Source organism: Mesoplodon mirus (genome assembly GCF_964341445.2).
Source record: "Mesoplodon mirus genome assembly, chromosome: 1".
Lineage (NCBI taxonomy): Eukaryota > Metazoa > Chordata > Mammalia > Artiodactyla > Ziphiidae > Mesoplodon > Mesoplodon mirus.
This window is the reverse complement of record NC_138976.1, coordinates 208,498,711-208,522,180: the sequence shown is the minus strand read 5'-3', so window position 1 is coordinate 208,522,180 and position 23,470 is coordinate 208,498,711. Positions and strand designations below refer to the sequence as shown.

At 37.9% G+C, this 23,470-nt stretch overlaps 1 protein-coding gene across 1 annotated transcript; it reads right to left on the bottom strand.

Annotated features, from left to right (window-relative positions):
* Positions 1 to 3,979: 3,979 nt before the first annotated feature.
* On the bottom strand, positions 3,980 to 23,052 carry LOC309807201 (E3 ubiquitin-protein ligase RLIM-like; the record flags this gene model as incomplete). The annotated part of the gene is made up of 3 exons (XM_082626542.1): positions 3,980 to 5,571; positions 6,903 to 7,146; positions 22,942 to 23,052. 3 exons carry the CDS (start codon positions 23,050 to 23,052, stop codon positions 3,980 to 3,982), a joined length of 1,947 nt encoding a protein of 648 aa, XP_082482668.1.
* Positions 23,053 to 23,470: the final 418 nt, after the last annotated feature.

Here is a 23,470-nt window from a genome sequence, read left to right as displayed (position 1 = left end):
ACAAATCTTCTCCATTTCTGATTTGTCAGGGCAGACAGAGAGGAATATGATTTGGAAGAGCAATATAATACTCAGCAATCGCTTTGAGAGCAAAATAAGTGGCTCTATAGTTTCAAAGTCAGAGTGTTAAATTGGGTTTATGATATAAGCAGCATACACTGGTAGAATGAGATAGGGTGATGTGAAGTAAAGTTAGAGCGATAAGATATTGGTGGTTGTTCAAACAGGAAGGATACTGTCTTCTAGCAGCTTCAGTAGCAGGAATTAGGGATTTCATTTTTGGGAAAAATGGTAGAATATAATGTTATAGTGGGCCTAGAATCAAGACATTAAGCCATTTACTTGTCTAGGACTCATTATAATCATTTTCTAGGTACAGGATGGATCCTAGATGAGAAGTTGTATTAGTTGTCTGTTGCTGCATAAAAAATTAGTACAAATGTAATGGCTTAAAACAGCTTCCCTTTATTAGCTCACAGTTCTATAGGTTGGGATACTGGCATGGAGTGACTAGGTTCTGTGTTCAAGGTCTTAAAGGTCTGAAATCAGCATTTTTAAACCCTTGTCAGATAATTCTAACATCTAATTCATCTCTGTTGGCATCATCTGTCACATCTTATTCAAGCTGTCATGTATCTGGTTCTTGGTATAAGTAGTGATATTTTATTGTCTTTTGGACATTTTGGCTATTATGTTAGGATACTTTGGTCCCTATTTAAAGTGTTTTGTTTTTTTTAATTTTTAGCAGGCATTCACTCTTTATAGGTTTGGCACCCATTTCCTGTACTTTTATGGATGGTGGTTCCATGATAACCTAATTTTCTGACCCTCTGTGGTACTCTTATGGTCTGTTTCTCTTGTGCAGGTGGGGTTACCTCTGGTCCCTTCTCATGCTGCTTATGGGGTCTGAAGTAGCTTCCCCAGGATACGGCACTTGGTGCTTCTGGTGAGGGAAGGGAATCTCTGGAACACGTGATGAAGAGTCCTTCCTGGGCCAGGCACTTGTGACAGGGTCTCCCTGGACTGTAAGGAGTGGAGGGTGCTTACCAGGTTGAGAGCTTTCTGTGGCGGGATCTCCGTTGCCGGTACCAGCAAGTTGCCTGATGTTTCTGGGGAGGGGAGAGGAGTCTCAGGCCCATCTGAGGAGAGCATTGTCCAGGTGGGAGCTTTTTGTGGTAGGAGCACTTTTGCTGGGACCCTTAGCCACTGATGTGTCTGGGTGGTGAAGGGGGATCTCAGGCCCAGTGGGGAAGGAAAGCACTTTCCCTGGTCACTTAGTGTCATCAGGGCTTCCAATTGTTCGTCGTTGCAGGTTCTGCAAGGCTCGCCTGGTGTTTGGGGGATTCCCATTTGATGTGATGGAGGAAGAGCCTCTTTGAGCCACTTCCTGTTACTAAGTTGGGAGTTAGGAAATGCTGGGCCTGGATCACATTTTTTTGTTGGTAGAGGGTCATAAGGTGCCCTGCCATGAGGCTGTTCATCCATTCTGAGGGTCCCTAGGCAATTCACCTTCTCTAGACCTTTCAGAGATCTCCTTTGGTTGTCTCATATTATTTCCAGGATATATAGTTGTGCGTATAAAGGGGGAGCAGGGAGAGGGGAGTATAAACCATCTTATCTGGATTAGAAGTCCTCTCTGTGCCTTTTAAGTGCCCACCTGATTAGGTCAGGCTCACTCTGTATAATCTCCCAATCAACTGTGCTATATATCATAATCTAATAATGGGAATGATATTCCATCACATTCACAGGTCTCATACTCAAGGGGAGGGGCTCCTACAAAGATCATTGGGCATCATCTTAGAATTCTGTCGACCACAGAAGGTGCATGTGAATGTACTGAAGCATTAATTAAGCAATTATCATCCTTTGGAAGGTTTTAATCTGTTAGGATAGTATGAAAGCCAAGTACTGTTATAATTATTCTACTCACTTTAAATGAAGTATATCTGATATCAAAAATACTTCCTAAAAATCAGACTATTCAAACAACTTTCAGAAGTTAATGTAAATTTCAGAGGTTTGATCCAAGCCTTCATTTCTGGCCATGCAGATATCCTCTGTGTGAAAAATATGCTACCTCAAAGATGTTTTCAAAAACTTCACCACCACTCCCCATTTATATTTTGTACTTATGTGCAAATACTGTGGCTGCCAGCAATTCACAGAGAAAAGAAAGGTCAGTGATGTTGCTGACTTTAACTTTTTAGAGAAGGTGTATACTTAACACTGCCTACATTTGTATAGGTTGCACATTGCACAAAATTTCTGATTATTGCTTTAGGTTATAATACAATGTACTCTCACCTATACCAGGATTGAAAAATTTAAGCAAAATTTTCTGGACTGGCCAATACAACCCCCCAAAAATAGTCTTCAGGCTGAATTAGGAGAAAAGTCCTTCACTATGTTTAGGTTGGAAGGAAGCATGACCTAAATTTTGATTTCAAATACTCGGGGTTTTGGGTGATGGTTTTACTGGGGACAATTAGAATTGAACTATGTAGACATGTTTCCTGAAGCCAAGTTTTACCTTTAAGGCTTTCATATTGCAGCTTGTGAGGCTCCAAGCAGCAATTGGCTACTTTGGGTCATTCACACAAGGATTCAGAGTCATATATAAACCATAAAACCCTTTATAAGAAATCAGAATCTGTTTTAAAAATTAAGTATATGAACTAAACATATATAGAAAGAAATTGAAGCTTGAATATATTGAAGAAGCAAAAATTAAAGACATACCTATAACTGCCCTTTATCCTTAGTTGTTTACAATCACAGCAAATCAAAGTGTGACATGTTTAAGAAAAAGGTAATTAAGTTCTAAGGCTTTGTCATCTTATCACTTTTAAAAATACAAGATCTGAGTAAATGAAAGGAAAATAGAGAGGGTTGTTAAAGAGCTGAGTCATAGAGTGGAATAGAGAACAAGCGGAAGTGGAAGAGGCAAGAAAGCATACACAGGCTGGGTTTGAAGAGAGTTGGGAATGCTGGTTATAGTAGATGGTCTCTGATTTGCTTACCGGATCTACTCGCCATCCTTCTTAACCCTGCTTCGTGATTCCAGGAGGCTGATCTTTATCAGCTTCATGGACCAGTCTCTCTGTGTCTTCAGGTTGGGTTTGGTTAATATGAACTACTGATAAGTGATTAGAAGTCAGGAGGAAAGAAGGCAAGGGTATTTATTTCCATGATCTGCCCCCTTCCAAACTTTAGGTTGGCAGTGGATGCCATTTTCTAAGGTTACATCTCTTGTTGGGTGGGCTTCTCCTATAACTCGAAGACATTCTGGGTTGCAGGAACTGCTATCTCTCTATGCCCCTTCAAACCTAGTGGTTATAATACTGGCTTCTCACAGCTGCTAGCCTCAGGCTACTTCATCATCTCTTGGTTTCCCTTCATTCTTTACACACTTTAGTCTCTTCATTAAATGCTATTCCATCACTCTTTTAAAGTGTGCCATCAGTTTTTAGCTAGAACTGACTGATACATTGGTAGTGGGGAATAGGAGAAACGTTAAGGTAGTGTTAGGGAGGTGGGATAAACTGCTGTGGAGAGAGATAGGAAGAGAAGGGTTTCAAAGCTTTTTATGGCATTCTAGGAATGTAACATGACTTCTTTATGTGAATGACTCTAAGGTAGTCTTAAATGGCTTCTTAATTATTGATATTTGGTTGGGTTTCTGTTTCTTTGCATGCACAACCAGGATTGAACAGGGCTAAGAGATGTCTGGGATTTACATGACGAGATAATACTACTAGGATCTATCTAGATTCATTATATCATATTAAGGCATTTCTCCCATGGAATCAGGAACATCCCAACCCAGTGCACATGCTAAGCTTTTATTGAAATTCAGTGAACTGCTATGGTGTGAAATTAATTTTTATTGTCAGTCCCCTGCGTCGGCAGGCCGACTCTCAAGCCCTGTGCCACCAGGGAAGCCCTATAACACTTTATATAGCTGCGAATTCAGATCTCAATCAGGATTTTCACTCTCATTGGAATCCACTACTTCCCCACGACAAATCGGACAGGTAGAGTTCTCAGACAGCCAGCGATCAATGCAGTGAATGTGATATTCATGGGAGCAAGGTAGTATGCGAAGCTTGCTGTTTTCTGTGTAGTCTGTAAGGCAAATGCTACAGGCTTTTAGTGCATCATTTTCACCAAAAGATCTTACAGCCAAGCTGTCAATCTGTGCTTTGGTGAGTCCTGTAGTTTGCAGATTATGGGAGGACCCAGAGTCACTTTCATCATATATTATTAGGCTAATTTGTCTAACCCCTTGGCTGGTCTCTGATGATAAGTTTGTCTCTTCACTGCCTTCAAACATCAGTGAGCTAATTCCTGAATTTTCATCACTTGAGCTGGAACCAGAAATAGGACTAGAACTGGAACTAGACGTACAATTGGGGCTTGAATGCCAACTCAGTGTGGAACTTGAATGGGTATCATAGCTAGCATTTGAATCAGAACCAAATGTACCACTACTACTACCATTAGGTGACTCTAGCCATTCCATGTTTTGACTTGGAGGTGAGACACTATGCTCTAAATTACTGTCACTGTCCATAAGGTTACTTGAGTTACTAAATTCTGCCATTGTCTGCCTTAACGTGCTCTGAATTGGAACAGATGTTGTATCATTTAATCTAGTATTTAAAGTTCTGCAAACGGGATTTCTAATGGTATTGACATAAGCTCTCACACCTGCCTGCTCAGAATGTGAATACATATGCCTCAGTCCTCGTTCACTTTCAGAAGTGACAGTGTTGTTTGGTGTCTCAGATGTTAACTGAGTTCTACTAGCTCTGCTGTCTCTCTGAGAATATGCTCCAGAATAAACTTGTCCTACTTCAAGATTGAAGGGTATGGTTGGATATATTTCCCACATTCCCCAAGATTCACCACTGCTGGTTGTATCTGGAGAATTTTCTCCATGAACGGCATTCCTTGTTCTAGAAGTTTCAATAAGACCGCTATTTTGCAACTCAAATCCAGTCATTTGCTGTGTCAATATTTCTTGGTGCTCAGTTCTAGAAAATCTCGCATTCTCACTTAGCAGAGGCTGCTCAAAATTCTGAGAGGGTATACTATGATTAAGTCTTTGTACAATTTCCCTAAGTGAACGTGGAGGCGACCAACTTTCAATTCTTGCTCTGGTTCTCCGATACTCTGGGCTCCTACTTCTTGCTCTTCGCTGACTTGTGGTAGGTGGGAATTCCATTAATGTTTCAGTTGTATCTTGTTCAGACATAGATGGTCTTGTAAATATTGATTCAGATTGTGGACTTTCCACTTGCCTTTGGCTGTCTTCCATATTTTCTCTTCTGGAAAGTCTTGCAGATGCTACATATTCATTCTCTGCATTTGGACTCCCATTATCAAGGTTAACATTTATTTCTAAACTGAATATGAACTGATCACTTTTAGGATTAATTAGGCTCTCTTCCCTCCAAGATTGGTTTTCTCTTTGTCCACTTGTCATATTTTCAGTTTGTCCAGAACAGTTAAGCCAGTCTATTAGAGAGTCACCACTAGACATGTCATCTGAAGAGTCTCCTCTGTCTGTTAACAAAAAAAATGGGGAGGGTGCATAAAAGAACCACCAAAATTAGAACCATCATAAAATAGCACTCTGAAACTTTGTTTCAAAAACAAACAAAAAATGAGAACTTAAATACTCAGATGTTTTCAACTGATTTCACATTTATAGAGTTAATATTTTATAAACTGCACTGTGTAGATTTATAAGTAAAGGTAGAAAAGTTTGGATTCCATCCAAAAAGAGTGAGCTAATCCTAGATAAACTTAGAGAATTTTTTAAAAAGGGAATCCGGAGGAAGTCTATGTTTCAGTATTTCATCATATACACAGCCCTGTGTACCACTGTCGGAGGAATGTCAAGAGACTTTTTTTTCAGTCCACTGTCAAAACACTAATGCAATTAAACAAGGTAAACACCAGTTAAGGTGCAATGCTAGTAGTTTAGTTCAATTTACATTATTGTCTAATTTTCATTAGTCTCCAACATGACTACTTGTAGGCTCTTCACTTATGTGCTTTTGATAATAGATAAGCTGTTTTAAAATATAAGGTTATTGCCCAAACATAAACAAGTTTTATAGGTTTAAAAGTGTTTGCATTTTGAATACTTCTTAATGTTACCAAGATTTTTAATTGACATTAAATTGAAGGTCAGATCAAATGAATAGACTGAACCTAGCATGGTACATATAAGACCATATTCAAGAGCCAAAGTATTATAGTATCCTCTTCATTAGACAGCAAAATCCTCTACTTCACACTGGGAGGGAGGACACCAGACCTGAGGTCCGAGCAGGGTTTCTCAGCCTTAGCACTACTGACATTTTGGTGCTGGACAATTCTTTGTTTTGGGGAGCTATCCTGTGCATTGTGGGATCTTTGGCAGCATCCCTGGCCTCTGCCCACTAGATGCTAGTAACACCCATGCCTCCCCTGTGACAACCAAAAATATCTCTAGCCATTGTCAAATGTCCCCAGGTGTTGAAGAGAGCACAATTGTCCCCAGTGGAGAATATTTCTGTTTGCTTTTTTTACATGTCTATGTAGAAAAAATAATTCAGGAAGTAGGAGGGACTTTCAGTTGAGGTCGAAAACCAAGAAAAATACAAATAGGTTACTTTGCACTGTTTCCCAATTAAAACAACCCAAATGTGAATCAGGAAGACAAACAAACATACCTTGACATGCTCACCAAAAATCAAGTAAATGCCAGTTCTTTTTATGAGAAGTTACTTACCAAATTAATGTAAGTCACTTCTGTATAATTTACTCTTTACTATTATGAAGTTACTATTTCCTATTATGAAGTTCCTTATTCATCCCATCCGATTCCCTCCAAAAGCAAAATATACCTGTATTTTCATCTGAGTCTTGTGGTGCGTTTTCTTTAATTAGCTGAAGTCTTCTCAGCAACTCTTCTTCCGTACTTTCACCTGGAATGCCTAGAAGATTGTTGTCTCTCATAAGTTCGTAATCTTCTTCACTCAGATTATTTACGAACCTGGAGAAATCTTCTTCCCGAACCAATCGGTCCGTTTGACTTATGTGTTGGGCCGAAACTCCATCTCCTTCATCGTTGGAATCCGAGTTTTCCACCTTAATAAACAAGTGGAAAATTATCTGAAATTCACGACGTGGTGTTGAAATTCACCAGTGGTCGTTTCGTTTTCTTCGCTTTCTACTTCCTGCCAGAGTGTCCGGTTCCGACTCAGTCGGATGACCCTCCGCACAGATTCCTCCCTTCTCCCTTCCCGACTCAGTTCTGTGGCCCCTGGTGACGCAAGAGTTGGGAGCCGCCTCTAGCCCAGAACTTGCTAGACGTTGCCTAGGCACCCATTATCTTCCCCGCTGTTACCGAGTAGGGACTGGATTCAGGTTAGGTTTCATTTCATTCAAAACCAGCCAATGTTACTGAGGGTTTATAGTGTACCAAGCACCGTGCTTCACCTCGTTTCACCCACATGAGCCTATTCTCAGGTTTTCAGGAGGCGTTTTCAGGCTCTGATATACTCTATTTATTCGTTACATTCCATATGACTGCCTTCTTCAAAATGCCATGCCAAAGTCAGCCTAGTTCAATGCAGCAATTCTCATTTTCAGGTGCCCAGGGACCTCCGCCTTTCCTCCTCATGAATTTCTCAAATCCTAGACTCTCACTAAGAAAGCCCACAATTTTTGATAATTTACCAGGGCCCTGGCTGAGTCTCTTTAGTGTGTCCTCTCTCTTTTAACTGTTAATGGCTTCATCTTGCATTATATGGTCCTTCAGTCTTGTTTCAAACAAACAAGAAACACCAAAACTTTGGCAGGCTTTTCTGCTCAGCCAGGGAATTCCTTCTCCACAAAAGCATCAGGTTCATTTTTGTCCTCCTTTCTCATAAATATTATAAATAGTACTTAAGCAAAACTAGCCAGAACATCACAGGAACTTTTAGGACAGATACATAATAGTTACTTTGTCTGCCACAGTGAGTACTGACTTTGCTGATTTTGTCGCATGTATCACCTGAAAGGCTTGGTGAAAATAAAATAACGCTCATTTGCAATGCTATCTGGAGGAGACCTCTAATTCACTCTCAGTACACAGCTTAGAAGTTGAAGGAGCTGTGTAAATTCACAGTTGTTGTTTTGTTCACGGTCCACAGCAGGCTTTCTTGTTTGTTCTCAAGGAGATGGAAGGATGGTAACTTTACTGGTGTGACAGTGAAGAATCTATGTCCTGCTTTTGACATTTGTTCCATGCCTCGTTTAACTTAAGCTAGAAAAATCAATCTTTCCCCTCTGAATCAAATCTCAGCAAGTCTTTGGATGAGAACAGAATCCCCTAGACTACCCTGCCTCCTTTATGGACTTCTGAGTGTATTTGTTATCTTTTACTGAAGTTATTCTTTTCACAGGGGAACTCTGTTGTAAACTTGTTTGCTGTGCCTCAATCAAAACTAGCAGTATTATGAAAATTCAGCGTGATTTGTACTCTTGATGCAGGAAACCCTCACAATCGTTAGTGTTCTTGAGAGTGATTGATTCAGTTTAATTCAATTCAATCAATTCAAGTGTCAAGTATGTTTAGCGTTTGTTAAATGTCAGTCATATTATCGGATATTAAGATACAAAGATGAGTATATTTAAGAATCTGTTGTCATTAGAGTATAACAAACAATTGAGCTACACAGAAGTAAAATTACAGTTTTGAGGAGAAAGTGATTTGAGTGAGAGAGAAAATCGGTTTCACTGCATTTGGGTTTTAAAGGATGAATAGGAGTTTTCTAAGTGAATGAAAGGGGGAAATATTTTCAAAAGTGAGAACAGCAACTGCTAACACTCGTAAAACAACAAGGATAGTAGATTTTAATTACTAAAAAAAGACATTAGTTAAATTGGCAGAGCAAAGCCAAAAAATGGAGACCTTTATGACATGTTTAGAAGTTGGACTTTATCATTAGTGCAATGGAAAGATGTTGAAGTCTTTAGACAGTTGATGGTCAAATTTGCAATTTAGAAATAATATTGATAGTAGTGTTGAGGATGAATATGAAGGGCAACAGTTCAGATGGGGGGGTCAGAAATAGATAGAGGGCAGCCTAGGCTAGTGATGACAAGGATCTGAATCAGGGCAAAGGAATATGATTAAAATGAAGGACTTTAACAGATCTCTAGGCAGCAGAACTGACTAAACCTAGTAATATGTGGGAAAGAGGGAAAAGTGAGGAGGGGGAATATATGAGGGAAAGGCAGGGATCAGGATTACTTCTGTATTTCTGTCTTTGCTTAGTGGACAGTGGTACCAATAAGAAGTTACACCTGATTCTGAAGTTGTATGGTTTAGCTTAAGAGGGAGCATGATTGCTTATGATTAGAATAGTATGCAAGTTACCTGAAGATTCAGAAAGTCTTACAGTCTTTCCAAATTTAGGTACAGAAGCACATGAACTAATAGCCCCGGATGTTTGGTGTTCCCTGTAGTTGGCTCTCAGTGTCAATGACTCTAGCTTCCTGAACTATTTGTTCCTGGTTATGTCCCAATTCTGGTGCAAGTAACAGGGTATAAGGATCATCATCCCAGAGACCTACTTATTGACCTTGATTATTTAAATAGAAGCCACCAATATAGCTGTGCTTTACACTTAGTTCTCTCATGTCTTGACTTTCCTTCTGAGTATTGCAGTGTAGGTTCAGTAGTTTTTCCTCTGGATGGCAATATTGCTGCTTTGGCCTTTGTTCTATCCCTTGTCTTGATATCAGAAGTCTTCTGAAGATGTTTTTTCTTCACTTCTCATTTCAGAGATGGGAGGTGCATCAGGAAGTCCGGAGGTTGACTAGAGCATCACTCTAAGTTGAGTTGGAGGGGAAGAGGTTGAAGATGGAAAGCTGCTTACTTTCAAACAGAGTCAAGCACTTAAAAATTTGGCCAATCCATTGTTTATGATGTGGTGAAAAAATGGGGTGTGTGTGAGCAGATTTGGCTGTTCTTTTATCCTGGTTGTAATAATGGAGTTTTGTAATCAAGAGTTTTCTTTTACTGACTCTGTCCAAAGAAGCTTCTGAACAGATTCTATGACTCAAAGGGAGACTGAAAATAAACAAGAGATAGCATTCTCCCTGAATATGGGTAAAAGGAGTTCCGTGGCTTTAGAACTATAAGAAATGATCAAGACATATATTCCAGATACCTATTGCAGTATAAGAAACCAGTCCAAAACGCAGTGGTAGATACAATAGAAACCATGCTGTTATAGTCAGGACTTTGTGAGCTAAGAATAAAGATAAAGAATACTGGGGATGGCTCATCTCTGCTCCATCATGACTGGGCCTCAGCTGTGGTGGCTTGAATGATTGGAGATAGATTAGACAACTTGACTGGTGCCATATGTCTGGGGCCTTGGTTCTGGCTAAGTTTTCTTTGAGTCACATCTTTTGGTGCTGAAATGTCCAACCAAGATGGCATCTTCATTCACAAATCTGGGGCTTGAGTTGGGCTGCACAGGCTGAAAAATCTGGGGCTGGTTTTCTCTCTGTCTCTGTCTTTCTCCATGAAATTTCTCGGTGTAGTTTTGGAGTCTTAGCAACCTGGATATCTCAAAGTAGTTGAACTCTTACATAGTGAGTGGCTTCACCCAAAGTAAACATCTCAAGAGACTTGGCTGGAATCTGTAAGTCTTCCTATGACTTAACCTCACAAGTGCAAGAACACCTTTGCTCTTGCATTCTGTTGATTGAATAAGCCACTGTATCAGCCCATATTCAAGAAGTGGGACACCACATTCTACCTTTCAATAGAGAGGTAACAAAGATTTTATGGTTATATTTAATGTACTATAGCACATGATGAAAAAAATCTTATAATGATGACTTTTCAGTTGAAGTGGAAATTAATCTCTCCCTCTGTTTTCTGAATTGCATTATTCTCTGGGTAAAAATAAAAAAAGGGAGGACATAAAATCTGAAGTTCTTTGCATTCAGCCTGATTTTAAAGATACCAGATTAAGGATCTTTTTATTATGTAATAGTTTTCCCACATCAGAGACCATTGGTAATATCAAGAGCTATTTAGTGAGCAACTGTAATTGCTAGACACTCTGCTTGTGTTTTAACTTATTTGATCTCAAGCCCCATGCAAGATAGGTATTACTATTCTCAGAGATAAAGGCATTGAGGCTGATGCAAATTAAGTGATTTTCTGAAAGTTACAGTAATAGATAATATGTTTAGATTCAAACAAGGTCTATAGGATGACTCTCCCTGTTTCACTCTACTCTGCTATGTTTAATGAAAACACAATTTTAGACATCATTACACAAACGTAGTAAAATCTCAGTTAAATGAGATGCTTGAATCATGCTTGATCATTTTCGTGTGCCATTTCAATTCTGCTTTGGAGTTAGTCTAGAATATCTTCGTTTTAACTTAATAAAGAGTAATTTTAAATCAAGAAGGAAACATAATTAAAGCTTGATAAGATATTTCATATTTTTATGTTTTTTTCTTTCCCACCAGAAGGATGGGTTAAAAGCTTGAAAGCATTGATGCAGAAAAATGAATATAAATATGCATGTCTCATGGAATCTACTGGAATTGGTTCTTTGACACAAATACTTGTTTTGAATCTAAACACGAAATTCTTGTTAATTGAAATCACACCCTTTCCACTTACATAGGCTGGACACTAGGAATTAGTTTCATCTCTTCCTTATGCTTACCTCTAATTATGGAAATAAAAATGTATTTATTTAGCAACGTCTCATCCCTCTTATGATTTCCTTTCTTCCCGGTTCTGCTCAGATTTAGACTTTTGATAGCTTTTCTATTAGTGCCGTGTCAGTGGATAGTTTGCTTCTATGCTCTCTAGTTTTGAGCCATTGTACACACTTTCTCTGAGGCATGCTCCAGGTCTGTTATTCACAAGCAAGTTAGTTCATATTTCTGCACATTTGTTTATTTGTAAAGTCTTACATTCTAGATTATTGTAATAAATAAATAAACTTACATATACATAAATAATATTCTGTTTGTTACCTATATAGGTATATTTAAAGATGAATTTTACGGTTCCAAGGATGAAACAGATATCAGGTTTGTTTCTGAAAACAAATGAACACAGAGAACACAAAATGAATAAGCAACACAAAAGCTCACAATATATGAGCAAAACCAAATTAAGCAGGCCTGCCGTATACAGATTCACAGGTTGTGCCCTCTAAAATTCCCAGGGGGCACCATTCATGTAAAGAAGAAAGTGAATGACACTCCTATAAATATGCAGTGCACCACCTGTACAACTGAACATGCAGACCCTGAAAATGAGCTTTAATGCTATCTTCTGCCTTCCTTCGACCCAGTAGGGAGAAGAGAAGAGGATAATGAACTCAGGGAGAGTAAATAGTTACTTTATTACTTGTTCTTCTCCAGGCCTAGAATTTTATATGCTCCTATTGAAGGGAGGTTGGTGATTTTGTTCAGTAGCCTGCAGTCACAGGGAGGTGCACCGCCTCTTTCACCAAGTATTTACACCAGTAGGTGTAACCACAATGGCAGCGTGTGGTGCGGGTAAAAATGGTGACCTCACATCTCTGTCATGTCGACTCTCCCTTTTATGGTGCTAATTGGGTGTTGTAGTCGCTCTTATGGAGAGTCACTGAATGGTCAGTCTGGGTTGCCTATTCAAAGAAACTCACCACATTTTCAAATTACATTACAAAAAGGCCCCTACATTTCAGGCATACCATTTTGCTTAAATTCAAACTACTGTACTATAATCAAGTTGCCTCTCTTGCTTAAGTCTTAATATCCACAAACCTCAACAAATTCAATGGACAGTAGGTTGACCAAAGGGTGAAAGTTCTTTAAAAAGTAGCATTTGTATTGGGAGCAGAGTTTGGGTTTCCCTATGGTCGGGTTTCCTGGGGCCTCTTTAATATTCAGGCTAAATGCAAGCTCTTATCCACACTATTAGAATGCATCCTCTATCTTCAAACACATTTGACAACTTATTGCATATAGAATAAAGTAAAATGTGTAGTAAGTCCTTACAAAAATCACTCTAGATTTGCCAACATTACTACATTTTCATCTTTCAAACTTCAGTTTAAATGTCACTTCCATGGAAAGGTCTTCCTGACCAGTTTATCTAAAATAAAATTGTGCATGTCATGCTCTGTCACAGGCGCTTATCTCTTCCTCCAATAAACTGTATACTATAAGAATAGTGATCTTTATAGCTCAACCTGTGTTTTCCATCTATTCAGTTCCTTAAAGTAGATACTAAATGAATATGCGTTGGAGAGTGAAATAAGTAAAGTAAGGAAGAAAGGCCAGAGGGAGGAAGGGAGGAAGGAATTGCCTCTGGCAAAGATTCTCTCTCCGTCTTTTTTCATTCTGGCTGCTGTAACAAAATGCCACAGACTGGGTAGCTTATAAACAACAGAACTTTATTTTGTAATGTTATGGAGGCCTGAAGTCCAAGATCAAGATAGCAGCATGGTCTCATTCTGGTGAAAGCCCTCTTCCTGATTCATAGCCAGAACCTTCTTGCTGTGTCCTCACATGGTGGAAGGGGGCTAGTGAGCTCTCTGGAGCCTCTTTTAAAAGACATTGATCCCATTCATGAAGGAATTTGTGGAATCTAAAAAATACAACCAACAAGTGAATATAACGAGACAGAAACAGACTTATAGATGTGGTGAACAAACTGGTGCTTACCTGTGGGGAGAGGGAAGGGGAGAGGGTAGGGGATTAAGAGGTACAAACTATTATGTATAAAATAAGCTACAAGGATATACTGTACAGCACAGGGACTATAGCTAATATTTTATGATAACTATAAATGGAGTATAACCTTTAAAAATCGCAAATGACTATATTGTACAGCTGTAGCTTATATTGTATACCAACTATATTTCAATGAAAATAATAATAATAGTCACAAAAAATCTGAAATAAAAGGCATTAATCCCATTCATGAGGGTGCCACCCTCATGACCTAATCACCTTCCAAGGGCTCCACCTCCTAATACCACCAATTTGGGGGGTTAGGATTTCAACATATACATTTTGAGGGAACATAAATATTCAGACCATAGCACTCTTCTTTGACCAAACGTGAGTCAGCCTTCTCTGAGTCCTCTTTCTAACTAGTCCCTGACCTTAGGCTCTGTCCTTGGCCCATTTAGACTAGTATTAGCATGAATTCTGGTGGGTCAGTTTAGCAAAAATCCTCTACCCTTGATATATGATCAAACTCTTTATCCCTCACCCTTCATGTCTTATCACCCTAGCCTGACTACAGAAAAAACTTCTGTCAAATTGATTTAGCCAGAATTCTCCTTAGCCCTGATGTTTCCTCTTAGTAATTTTCTACTGACCCCCACCCTGCTCCTTGCCTTTATATCTCTACTTGTTCTTATTATATTAGGAGTTGAGCCCCGTCTCCCTCTCCTACTACACAGCCCCTCTGTAGTAGTCTCCCTGACTTATCCTTGCTATCTTTAACAAGTATCATGTAGACTTGTTTTCTTCAATACCTTCAAGGCTTTCCTTACCTACATCTCTCTGCATGTGCTGTCACTTTTTCCACGCCTTTGTCCACATTGTAATCTGTGCTTGCGATGGCCTACCCTTTATGCCCTAGTTCATATCAAACCTCTCTGCAATATCTGTACCCTTCTAGTCCTGTATTAAATACACTGCCCTTCAAGATGGCCTGTAAAACTCCTGTTTGCATAAATATTTGCCATTTTTCACCTTCCTGCTTCCTCTTAGACTCTTAAATAGAACAATGTGTGCACTTGCCTTCTACTAGATTGTAAACTGTAGTGATGCAAGAAGTAGGCATCATTATGTGCCCCTCTAATGCCTAACACCAAATGTTATGCACAGTTAGAAACTCAATAAATACCTGATTAGTTGAACTATGGTCCTACTATATAGTGAAAAATTCAAAGGCTATTGAATTGGACTCTGATCTCCCCCGCTCATGAGCTGTGTGACATTGGGTAAGTTATTTAATCTCTCAGTTTTAGTTTCATTATTTGTAAAAGGCAATGATAACTAAATGGGTTGTGGTAAACTTTAGTGACATTCTATGTAAAATAAAGTAAATGTGATACTATATGTAAAGGTGTCTCCTGCTTGAGGTCAGGAATCCATTTGTAAAAATCAAGCAGTTTTGTTAAAATGTAACCAGGAAAAAATGTCCTATTATTTTAATGGAAACCTTTAATATGTTTTATATGTTAGCCCAACAACCCCAACAAATTTCCTGAAATGCAATGAAACCAAAGAAACAAAAAATTGTTATAATATAGATATTTAAAATCATCATATCCTAACCACTTAATAATTAATATGGTTTTAACAAACATTGCTTTGCAGTAACATGGCCTCTCTTAACCCCAGTAACATCAGAGTTGCACATCCTCTTCTGTGACACTTTGCAGGCTTTTCAAAATGTCTACACAGGAGTCTGAAGTTTTACCCAGTGTATTTGGAATGTAACTCAAGATTTTCTCCAACCACTGTGTTCTTATAAAAGTTACCTTGAGTTTGCAGATGCAGATATGTTTTATTGCTGTATAATCACTGGCTGAAGAATATTTGATTGAGAACTAATTAAATTCTCTGTAGTGTAAGTATTAAAGCAAAGAGCTCTTCTAACAGGGAAGTAATAGGAGATATTTTGTGTGTTATATCTTCATATAGGATTGCTAAACAGTGTTGTTCTTAATAAATGTTATTTTCTAACTTCCTTCCATTATGAATCAAATTAATTCTAAACCCAAGATTTAATTTAGTCTTCATTTCTCAAATTCAGTTAAAACATTCATTTTTGGGGTTTTAAGAATTTAATTCAGTTATGCAAAAATATATCTAGGTGTTTATTTTATTTTTTATTTTTTATTTAATTTAATTTTTTTCTTGAAGTATAGTTGTTTACAATATTGTATAAGTTTCTGGTGTACAGCAAAGTGATTCAGTTATGTATGTATATATATATATATATACACATATATATACATATATATTCTTTTTCAGACTCTTTACCCTTATAGGTTATTACAAAATATTGCATATAGTTCCCTATGCTATACAGGAAGTCCTTGTTGGTTATCGATTTTATATGTAGTCATGTTTATATGTTAATCCCAAACTCCTAATTTATCCCTCACCCCATTCCCCTTTGCTAACCATAAGTTTGTTTTCTATGTATGTGAGTCTTTCTGTTTCATATATAAGTTCATTTGTATAATTTTTTTAGATTCCACATATAAGTGATATCATATTATATTTGTCTTTCTGTGTCTGGCTTAGTTCACTTAGTATGATAGGTCCATACATGTTGCTGCAAATGGCATTATTTCATTCTTCTTTATGGCTGAGTAATATTCCATTGTGTGTATGTGTGTGTGTGTGTATGTGTGTATATATATATATATATATATATATATATATATATATATATATATATATGGAACACATCTTCTTTATCCATTCATCTGTTGGTGGGCATTTAGGTTGCTTCCATGTCTTGGCTATTGTAAATAGTGTTACAGTGAACTTTGGGGTGCATGTATCTTTTCAAATTATGATTTTCTCCTAGGGCTTTATTGATAATGACATACACTCTAGCCCACCTACCTCACTTATATTTCCATATATCCTGAGTGAGTCAGTCTCTTGTTTTTTGGCTTTTTAAGAAATCTGGATGCTTTCTAGATAATAGCTATCTCCATATGCACATCTGAATCATTTGCATGGTTTCTTTGTAAGTTTATTATTAGGGAAGCTTAGAATAATTTCATAACAACATAGAAAGTGATTGTATACAAAGTTTATTTTAACTGTGGACTACCCCCACTCCTACCCCAAATACTCATAGACTGAAAGGTCATCAGAAATGAGCTTGTCTTTGGGAATTGGAGTGTGGAAATCAGAGAAAGGAAGGAAATCACGGAACTACTTCAGTTGGAGATGAAGGAGTGGGTAAATGCCCTTTTCTTGGAAAAAAGATGAATTTCCTACTAGAGGAGAAATCTCTTAAAATATTCAGCTGCACCAGTGATTAACTCTGTTGCAAATTTAGTTGCATTCGGCAGGTACTGCAGGGAACAACTAGTGTGTATGCCTTGGCATAGTAAAAAAAATTATGTAGACAGAAAGTATGTTTCATTTATCTAGTTATTGAATAGCCTGAAATATAGAGCAGTCGAATACTATTTGTAATTTGTGTGAGTGTGTGTGTGTGTGAGAGTGAGCAAAGCTGTGTTTGACACTAACATCCATTTTTCCTGACTTAAGAACAATATTTTAATAGATAATTGTTGTTTAAAGAACTGATTGATGCCAGACAGGAAGCTCCCCTCATATTGATTATGTGTAAAAATGCCTAGGAGGGCTTGGGACTGACAGAAACCATCAGTAAACTTCAAAACTCAAACGAGAATTTAGTTGACAGCAGGGTGTTCAGTACAGAAAATAGTTTCAGCACTGACACTGTCTTCTAAGGATCAGTATCTATCCATCTGTATAACAGATATCTGTGCGAAAGACAGTGTGGTATGGTGGAATGAAAACTGAACTTGTAATTGGAATATGGGGATTAGGTTCCAGCTGAGTTCTTTCTCCTGGTGCTATCTTGGAGAGTTACACCTCTAAGAATAACATTCTTTGTTTTTAAACTATGTCTAAGGATCTTTTGGGCTCTATATTTCTATGAAACTCTGATCCTATTTTATCATTGTAGGGGTACTGTGTGTTGGAAGATAGCTAGATAGATCAATGGATGCATGTATGGGTGGGTGGAAAGATAAGTGAGTACATACACACACATATACATATACATACATATGTATGCACAATATATACATATAAAAATATATACTTATATATATAGGACTATATATGTGTGTGTGTAACACCTACAGGTTATTTCCATGCATATGTGTCTACATAGAGTGACATCACAAATTCTGGCCATGGTTTTCCTTTTCATTGGCAAATATGACAATAAATCATCTATCATCTATTATTAAAGAGGTAAGACCTCTTAACAGCAAATGGGTCTTGAAAGAGATTTTAACATTGTGAAAGATACATTAAAATAATCCACAAATATTCATATGCATGTATTGTGAAAATGCTTCTTAGTGGATACAAATGTAAAAGGTGAATAATAAAAGTATCATAAATTCTTTATTCTTCATCGATAAAGAATTCCAATATTGAAAATTTATTGGGCAGTACTAAATAAGTGAGTATCAGGAGTCTGATCTTGCCAAAATAATAACTTTAACTTTTGATGTATAGTATAAATACTATTAGCAGAAACATATTTTTCTAGCAATGACCTTAATAAAAATAAAGCTCCTGTAAATAACACACAGTGAAATCTACATTTTACTCCGTTAATCAACATGTTTAGGTTCATGGGACACTAAAGACCACAGTCATCAATATTACAGAGCATTTTATTAAGTATACATTATTACACCGTAAGTGGGTAGACATTTAGATCTGTATTCTACACAGACTGAGTGCATTTCTGCGGCATAGTTGTCTTTAGTTGAGTGGAATAGGCCCATCAGTGAGAGGTCACAAGTAATCAGCTATCTATATATACTTGGAAGTTTAGAAATAGTTGAGTTTATTTATTTATTTTACTTTAAATGTGTACAGTTTATTATATATCAATTACACCTCACTAAAGCTAAATAATTGAGTTTTCTTGGGATTAGAGACAATGTTTTGAGATGGAGAGAGAATTATCTTAGAGAGTAAATGAAGAGTTGGGATAAATGATCATTTTCTCTGGAAGGAAAAGGGTTTATAATAGGAACCCCTAAGAAGGCATATTGAACTGGCCTTATTTAACATTTTTTTCAAGGGCTCAAGATAAGAAGTACCATGGGAGAATTTCCAAATTTGTGCACAGAACTAAGTTCTTCCAGGTAATAAAAAAATCATCAAAGTAGGATGAACAGGAGTTGAAATGAGCAGAGGAGCTCTAATAAGAGCAGGGAGAAACAGTTCAGGTAAAATCATTGAAACTCTTCTATGAGATGGAAGCCTCTGAGAACTGATTATCACTGTGGAAGAAAGCCTAAGGACTCCGTTGCCTGAAGGTTCAGTCTAAGATTACGACCAGGAAACCAACACTGACCAAATTTGTTGGACATTATCACAAAGGTTATTGGAAACAAAGTGAAAGGTATTGTCTTACCCTTGGACAAAATAGAAATTTGTTTAAACCTAGAAGTTCTTAGGAAGTTTTGATAAGTACACCTTAAAATACAGAGGGAAGCAAAAACCATCGAGGGAGAGGAGGAACTTCCGTTTGAGAATAGGCGGTTAGAAGAACTCCTCAGTCTGGAAGACACGATGTGGGAGGGAATCTGAGTAGCTCATGTAACGTGTGTATAGATTATTCACTAAATCTTGAGTTAGCTCTTAAGATTGGGAAGAAGCAGCATTAGGGAAAAATAAAGCAAGCTGTCCTCCACATCCTAAGACACGGTACCAACTGAGACTATAAATCTGCAGGTCCAGATTCATTCACAGATGGTAGGCTGATGGGAAGCTGTTAGCCAGAGTTAGGGGGTAGGGAGCAAATCCCCAACTTCAGATGCTGTAGAGGGTAACGATCTGCCTCTCTCATGCAGGGGGGAGATGGAATTCTCAGCTCAATGCCTCAGGACTCCGGTCCATTATCATGGCTGTTCTAATCTGTTTCTGAAGTGGTCTTTTCTACAGCATTTAAAAAAGTGACTGCATTATCCTGAACATTTTTATCAAGTAACAAATCAGCTGATATAAATGCATAAAGTTGGCTGAAAGCAGGCCAGGATTTCAAAGCCCCTTCGGCATGTCTAGGTTGGGCACACGTCACGGAGCCTAAGAGTTTATTTAGATGGGGAGTCTTAAAAGCTGCAAATAAAAGTGACCATAAAATCATCAAACTTTAAAGTTGGAAAAAGCCTCATGCTTTTTCAAATGTAAAAAAGCATTAACTGAGTCATTAAATGAGCTTTTAAAAAAGCCTCCTGGCAAGAGAGTGACAGATATAGAACTTTAAACCCATGCCTCTGGGGCCAATGCTCTTTCTATCATAAAATGTTTCTCCCTAACATTTGATGAATCAGAACATACACACACAAACACACACACACACACACATAACGTTAAGACCCAGGGTTCACTCTTCAACTTGCTTTCAACCATATGGAAACTTTATGGATTGAGTCTTTCAGATATTATTTCAGAGCAGATAAGCCAAACGCTATTTCTCTCACCTGGCTCCAAGCACTGTTCAGTCTTCTCCAACTGGGTATAATTATTCACTAGGGATCTCACCTATTGTTCAACACTCAAACTTGTGATGGCCATGCTGTGGACTCCATTGTCTTGAGAGGAAAGCTTACACACCAAAACATTTGGGTGGGTGAAAGGAACACAGGAGAGGAGACTAGAGGAAAGGTATCAGTGAATATGTAGTGAGTTGTTGCTTTTCTACCTTGATTATACCTGAATTTTTATTTATTTTTATTAACATGAGCTTGCGCTACATGCTTGATGTATGACACACGCAGACTCCCTTAACTTAGAACATAATTGTGGCACATGTATCTCCAGCTACAAATATAGATACCAAAGAGCCTAAAGAGCTCTGAGAGTCATATACCTTCATTTATTTTTTTTGAGTTTTTCTTTTTTGGTGAGAATTGAAGAGAAATAAAAGCTAAAAAAATATCCCTTATTCACCTGGCAATTTCTTTTCATCTTCCTTTTCTCAGGTAACATCTCCTCTAGGAATCCTCCCATACCCAGGAAAAGATAGTTTCTCCTGCTCTTTACAATCAAAACCCCCTGGGCAACCCTTTCTCATATCTTTTATAGCAGAGTGTTGAATTGTGGATTTACTTGTCTGAATCTTCTTTAACCTGTGAGAAAATTGAGTGCAGGGGCTGAATTTTCCAACAGTGTATCTTCCAGTGTCAAGCACAAAAGTGTCAACTAACATGTAGCTTTAAAAGAAAGTATCTTGTATATATTGTAAGTGTTCAGTATATTTGTACATCAAATACATGAAATAATCAAGGCTAAGAAATATGATAGGAAAAAATTAATGTTAAGGAGGATTTATAAAAGAGAAGAAAGGGGATTTTAGGGAAGAAATCATGATTTAAGATTATTAGTTTTTTTAACCTGGTATAGGTTGAGGATTGTTATAGAAGAAAAGGCAGTTCAGTACTTTGAAAATGTGTGAAGTCTATATTCATTAGTTCATCAGCTAAAATAAGGTGGTATGCCCATAGCTGCTCATCTTTCAAATTTTTTCATAAATGTCAACTTGTTGAAAATATTTTTGAAACTAATTTTTCTTTACCTTTTAAATTCTCTTGGAATTAAACGTGGTGATTTACCACTAAGACCTTCAAGATGTATTTATTTATTTAGGCCACCGTAATAAATGTCAGAGAGAGTCTCTGTACAGAGATGCATTTTAAAAAACACAGTTAATCACCCAAAAGTAATTTATAAAGCAATTCAAATTTTAACCATTACTCATAAAAAAAAGGTGAAAGGAATTAAATTCATAAAAAGTTGAACATTCTTAAATCTTCATCCCCCTACTCAATTTTCTTGTACTTCAGTGCTGCAGAATCTCTAATACAGAAATCCTCAATTATATCCAGCACTTTTTGGCTTTTCCCTTTTCTTTACAAAACCGCCATTATTTTCTTTTTCTTTTTTTTAAACATCTTTACTGGAGTATAATTGCTTTACAATGGTGTGTTAGTTTCTGCTGTATAACAAAGTAAATCAGCTATATGTATGCATATATCCCCATATTCCCTCCCTCTTGCATCTCCCTCCCACCCTCCCTATTCCACCCCTCTAGGTGGTCACAAAGCACCCAGCTGATCTCCCTGTGCTATGCGGCTGCATCCCACTAGCTCTCTATTTTTTTATATTTGGTAGTGTATATATGTCCATGCTACTCTCTCACATCGTCCCAGCCTAACCTTCCCCCTTCCTTGTGTCCTCAAGTCCATTCTCTATGTCTTTGTGTTTATATCTGTCCTGCTCCTAGGTTCTTCAGAACCTTTTGGGTTTTTTTTAGATTCCATGTATATGTGTTAGCATACAGTATTTGTTTTTCTCTTTCTGACTTACTTCACTCTGTATGACAGACTCTAGGTCCATCCAACTCACTACAAATAACTCAATTTCGTTTCCTTTTATGGCTGAGTAATATTTCATTGTATATATGTGCCACACCTTCTTTATCCATTCATCTGTTGATGGACATTTAGGTTGCTTCCATGTCCTGGCTATTGTAAATACAGCTGCAATGAACATTGTGGTCCATGACTCTTTTTGAATTATGGCTTTCTCAGTGTATATGCCCAGTAGTGAGATTGCTGGGTCGTATGGTAATTCTCTTTTTCAGGTTTTAAGGAACCTCCATACTGTTCTCCATAGTGGCTATACCAATTTACAGTCCCACCAACAGTGTAGGAGTGTTCCCTTTTCTCCACACCCTCTCCAGCATTTATTGTTTCTAGATTTCTTGATGATGGCCATTCTGACCGGTGTGAGGTGATACCTCACTGTGGTTTTGATTTGCATTTCTCTAATGATTAGTGATGCTGAGCATCCTTTCATGTGTTTGTTGGCAATCTGTATGTCTTCTTTGGAGAAATGTCTATTTAGGGCTTCTGCCCATTTTTGGATTGGGTTGTTTGTTTTTCTGATATTGAGCTGCATGAGCTGTTTATAAATTTTGGAGATTAATCCTTTGTCAGTTGCTTCATTTGCAAATATTTTCTCCCATTCTGAGGGTTGTCTTTTCGTCTTGTTTATGGTTCCCATTGCTGTGCAAAAGCCCCATAGCAGTACTGTGAGTGTCACTGAAGCAAACTTGAGTCCACTTATCCACATGCAGTAAACCCAATCTACTGACACTGGGTTGTGGTGAAAGAAAGTGCCGTTTTTATTGTAAGGCGCCATACAAACAGTCCGGGACAACTAGTACTCAAAAAGCCTCATTTTCCTGATGGGTTTCAGCAAAGTGTTTTTAAAGGCAAGGTGAGGGAGGGGAGTCCCAAGGTATGTGATCAGTTTGTGCACAGCTCTCTGTTTGGTTGATGGTGAGGTTACAGGACAGTGTCCCAGGGGTTAAGGTCATCAATACTTTGGCTCCAGTAGGCCTGGGGGCTATGTGCTTATGGTCATTAAGTAGTTAACCTTCCATTTGGTGGGGGTTTTAGCATCTATAAAGCAGGAAATGTGCATCAAATACTGTGATCTATGTACTTCAGAGAGGAGCTAAAGTAGAGGATATGGGGGAGGGGTCTGTCCTAGGAAGGCCCCATAGGGTCCTCCTCTGTTACATGAGCCCTGATGTTCTTTCCAAAATCCTCTTAAA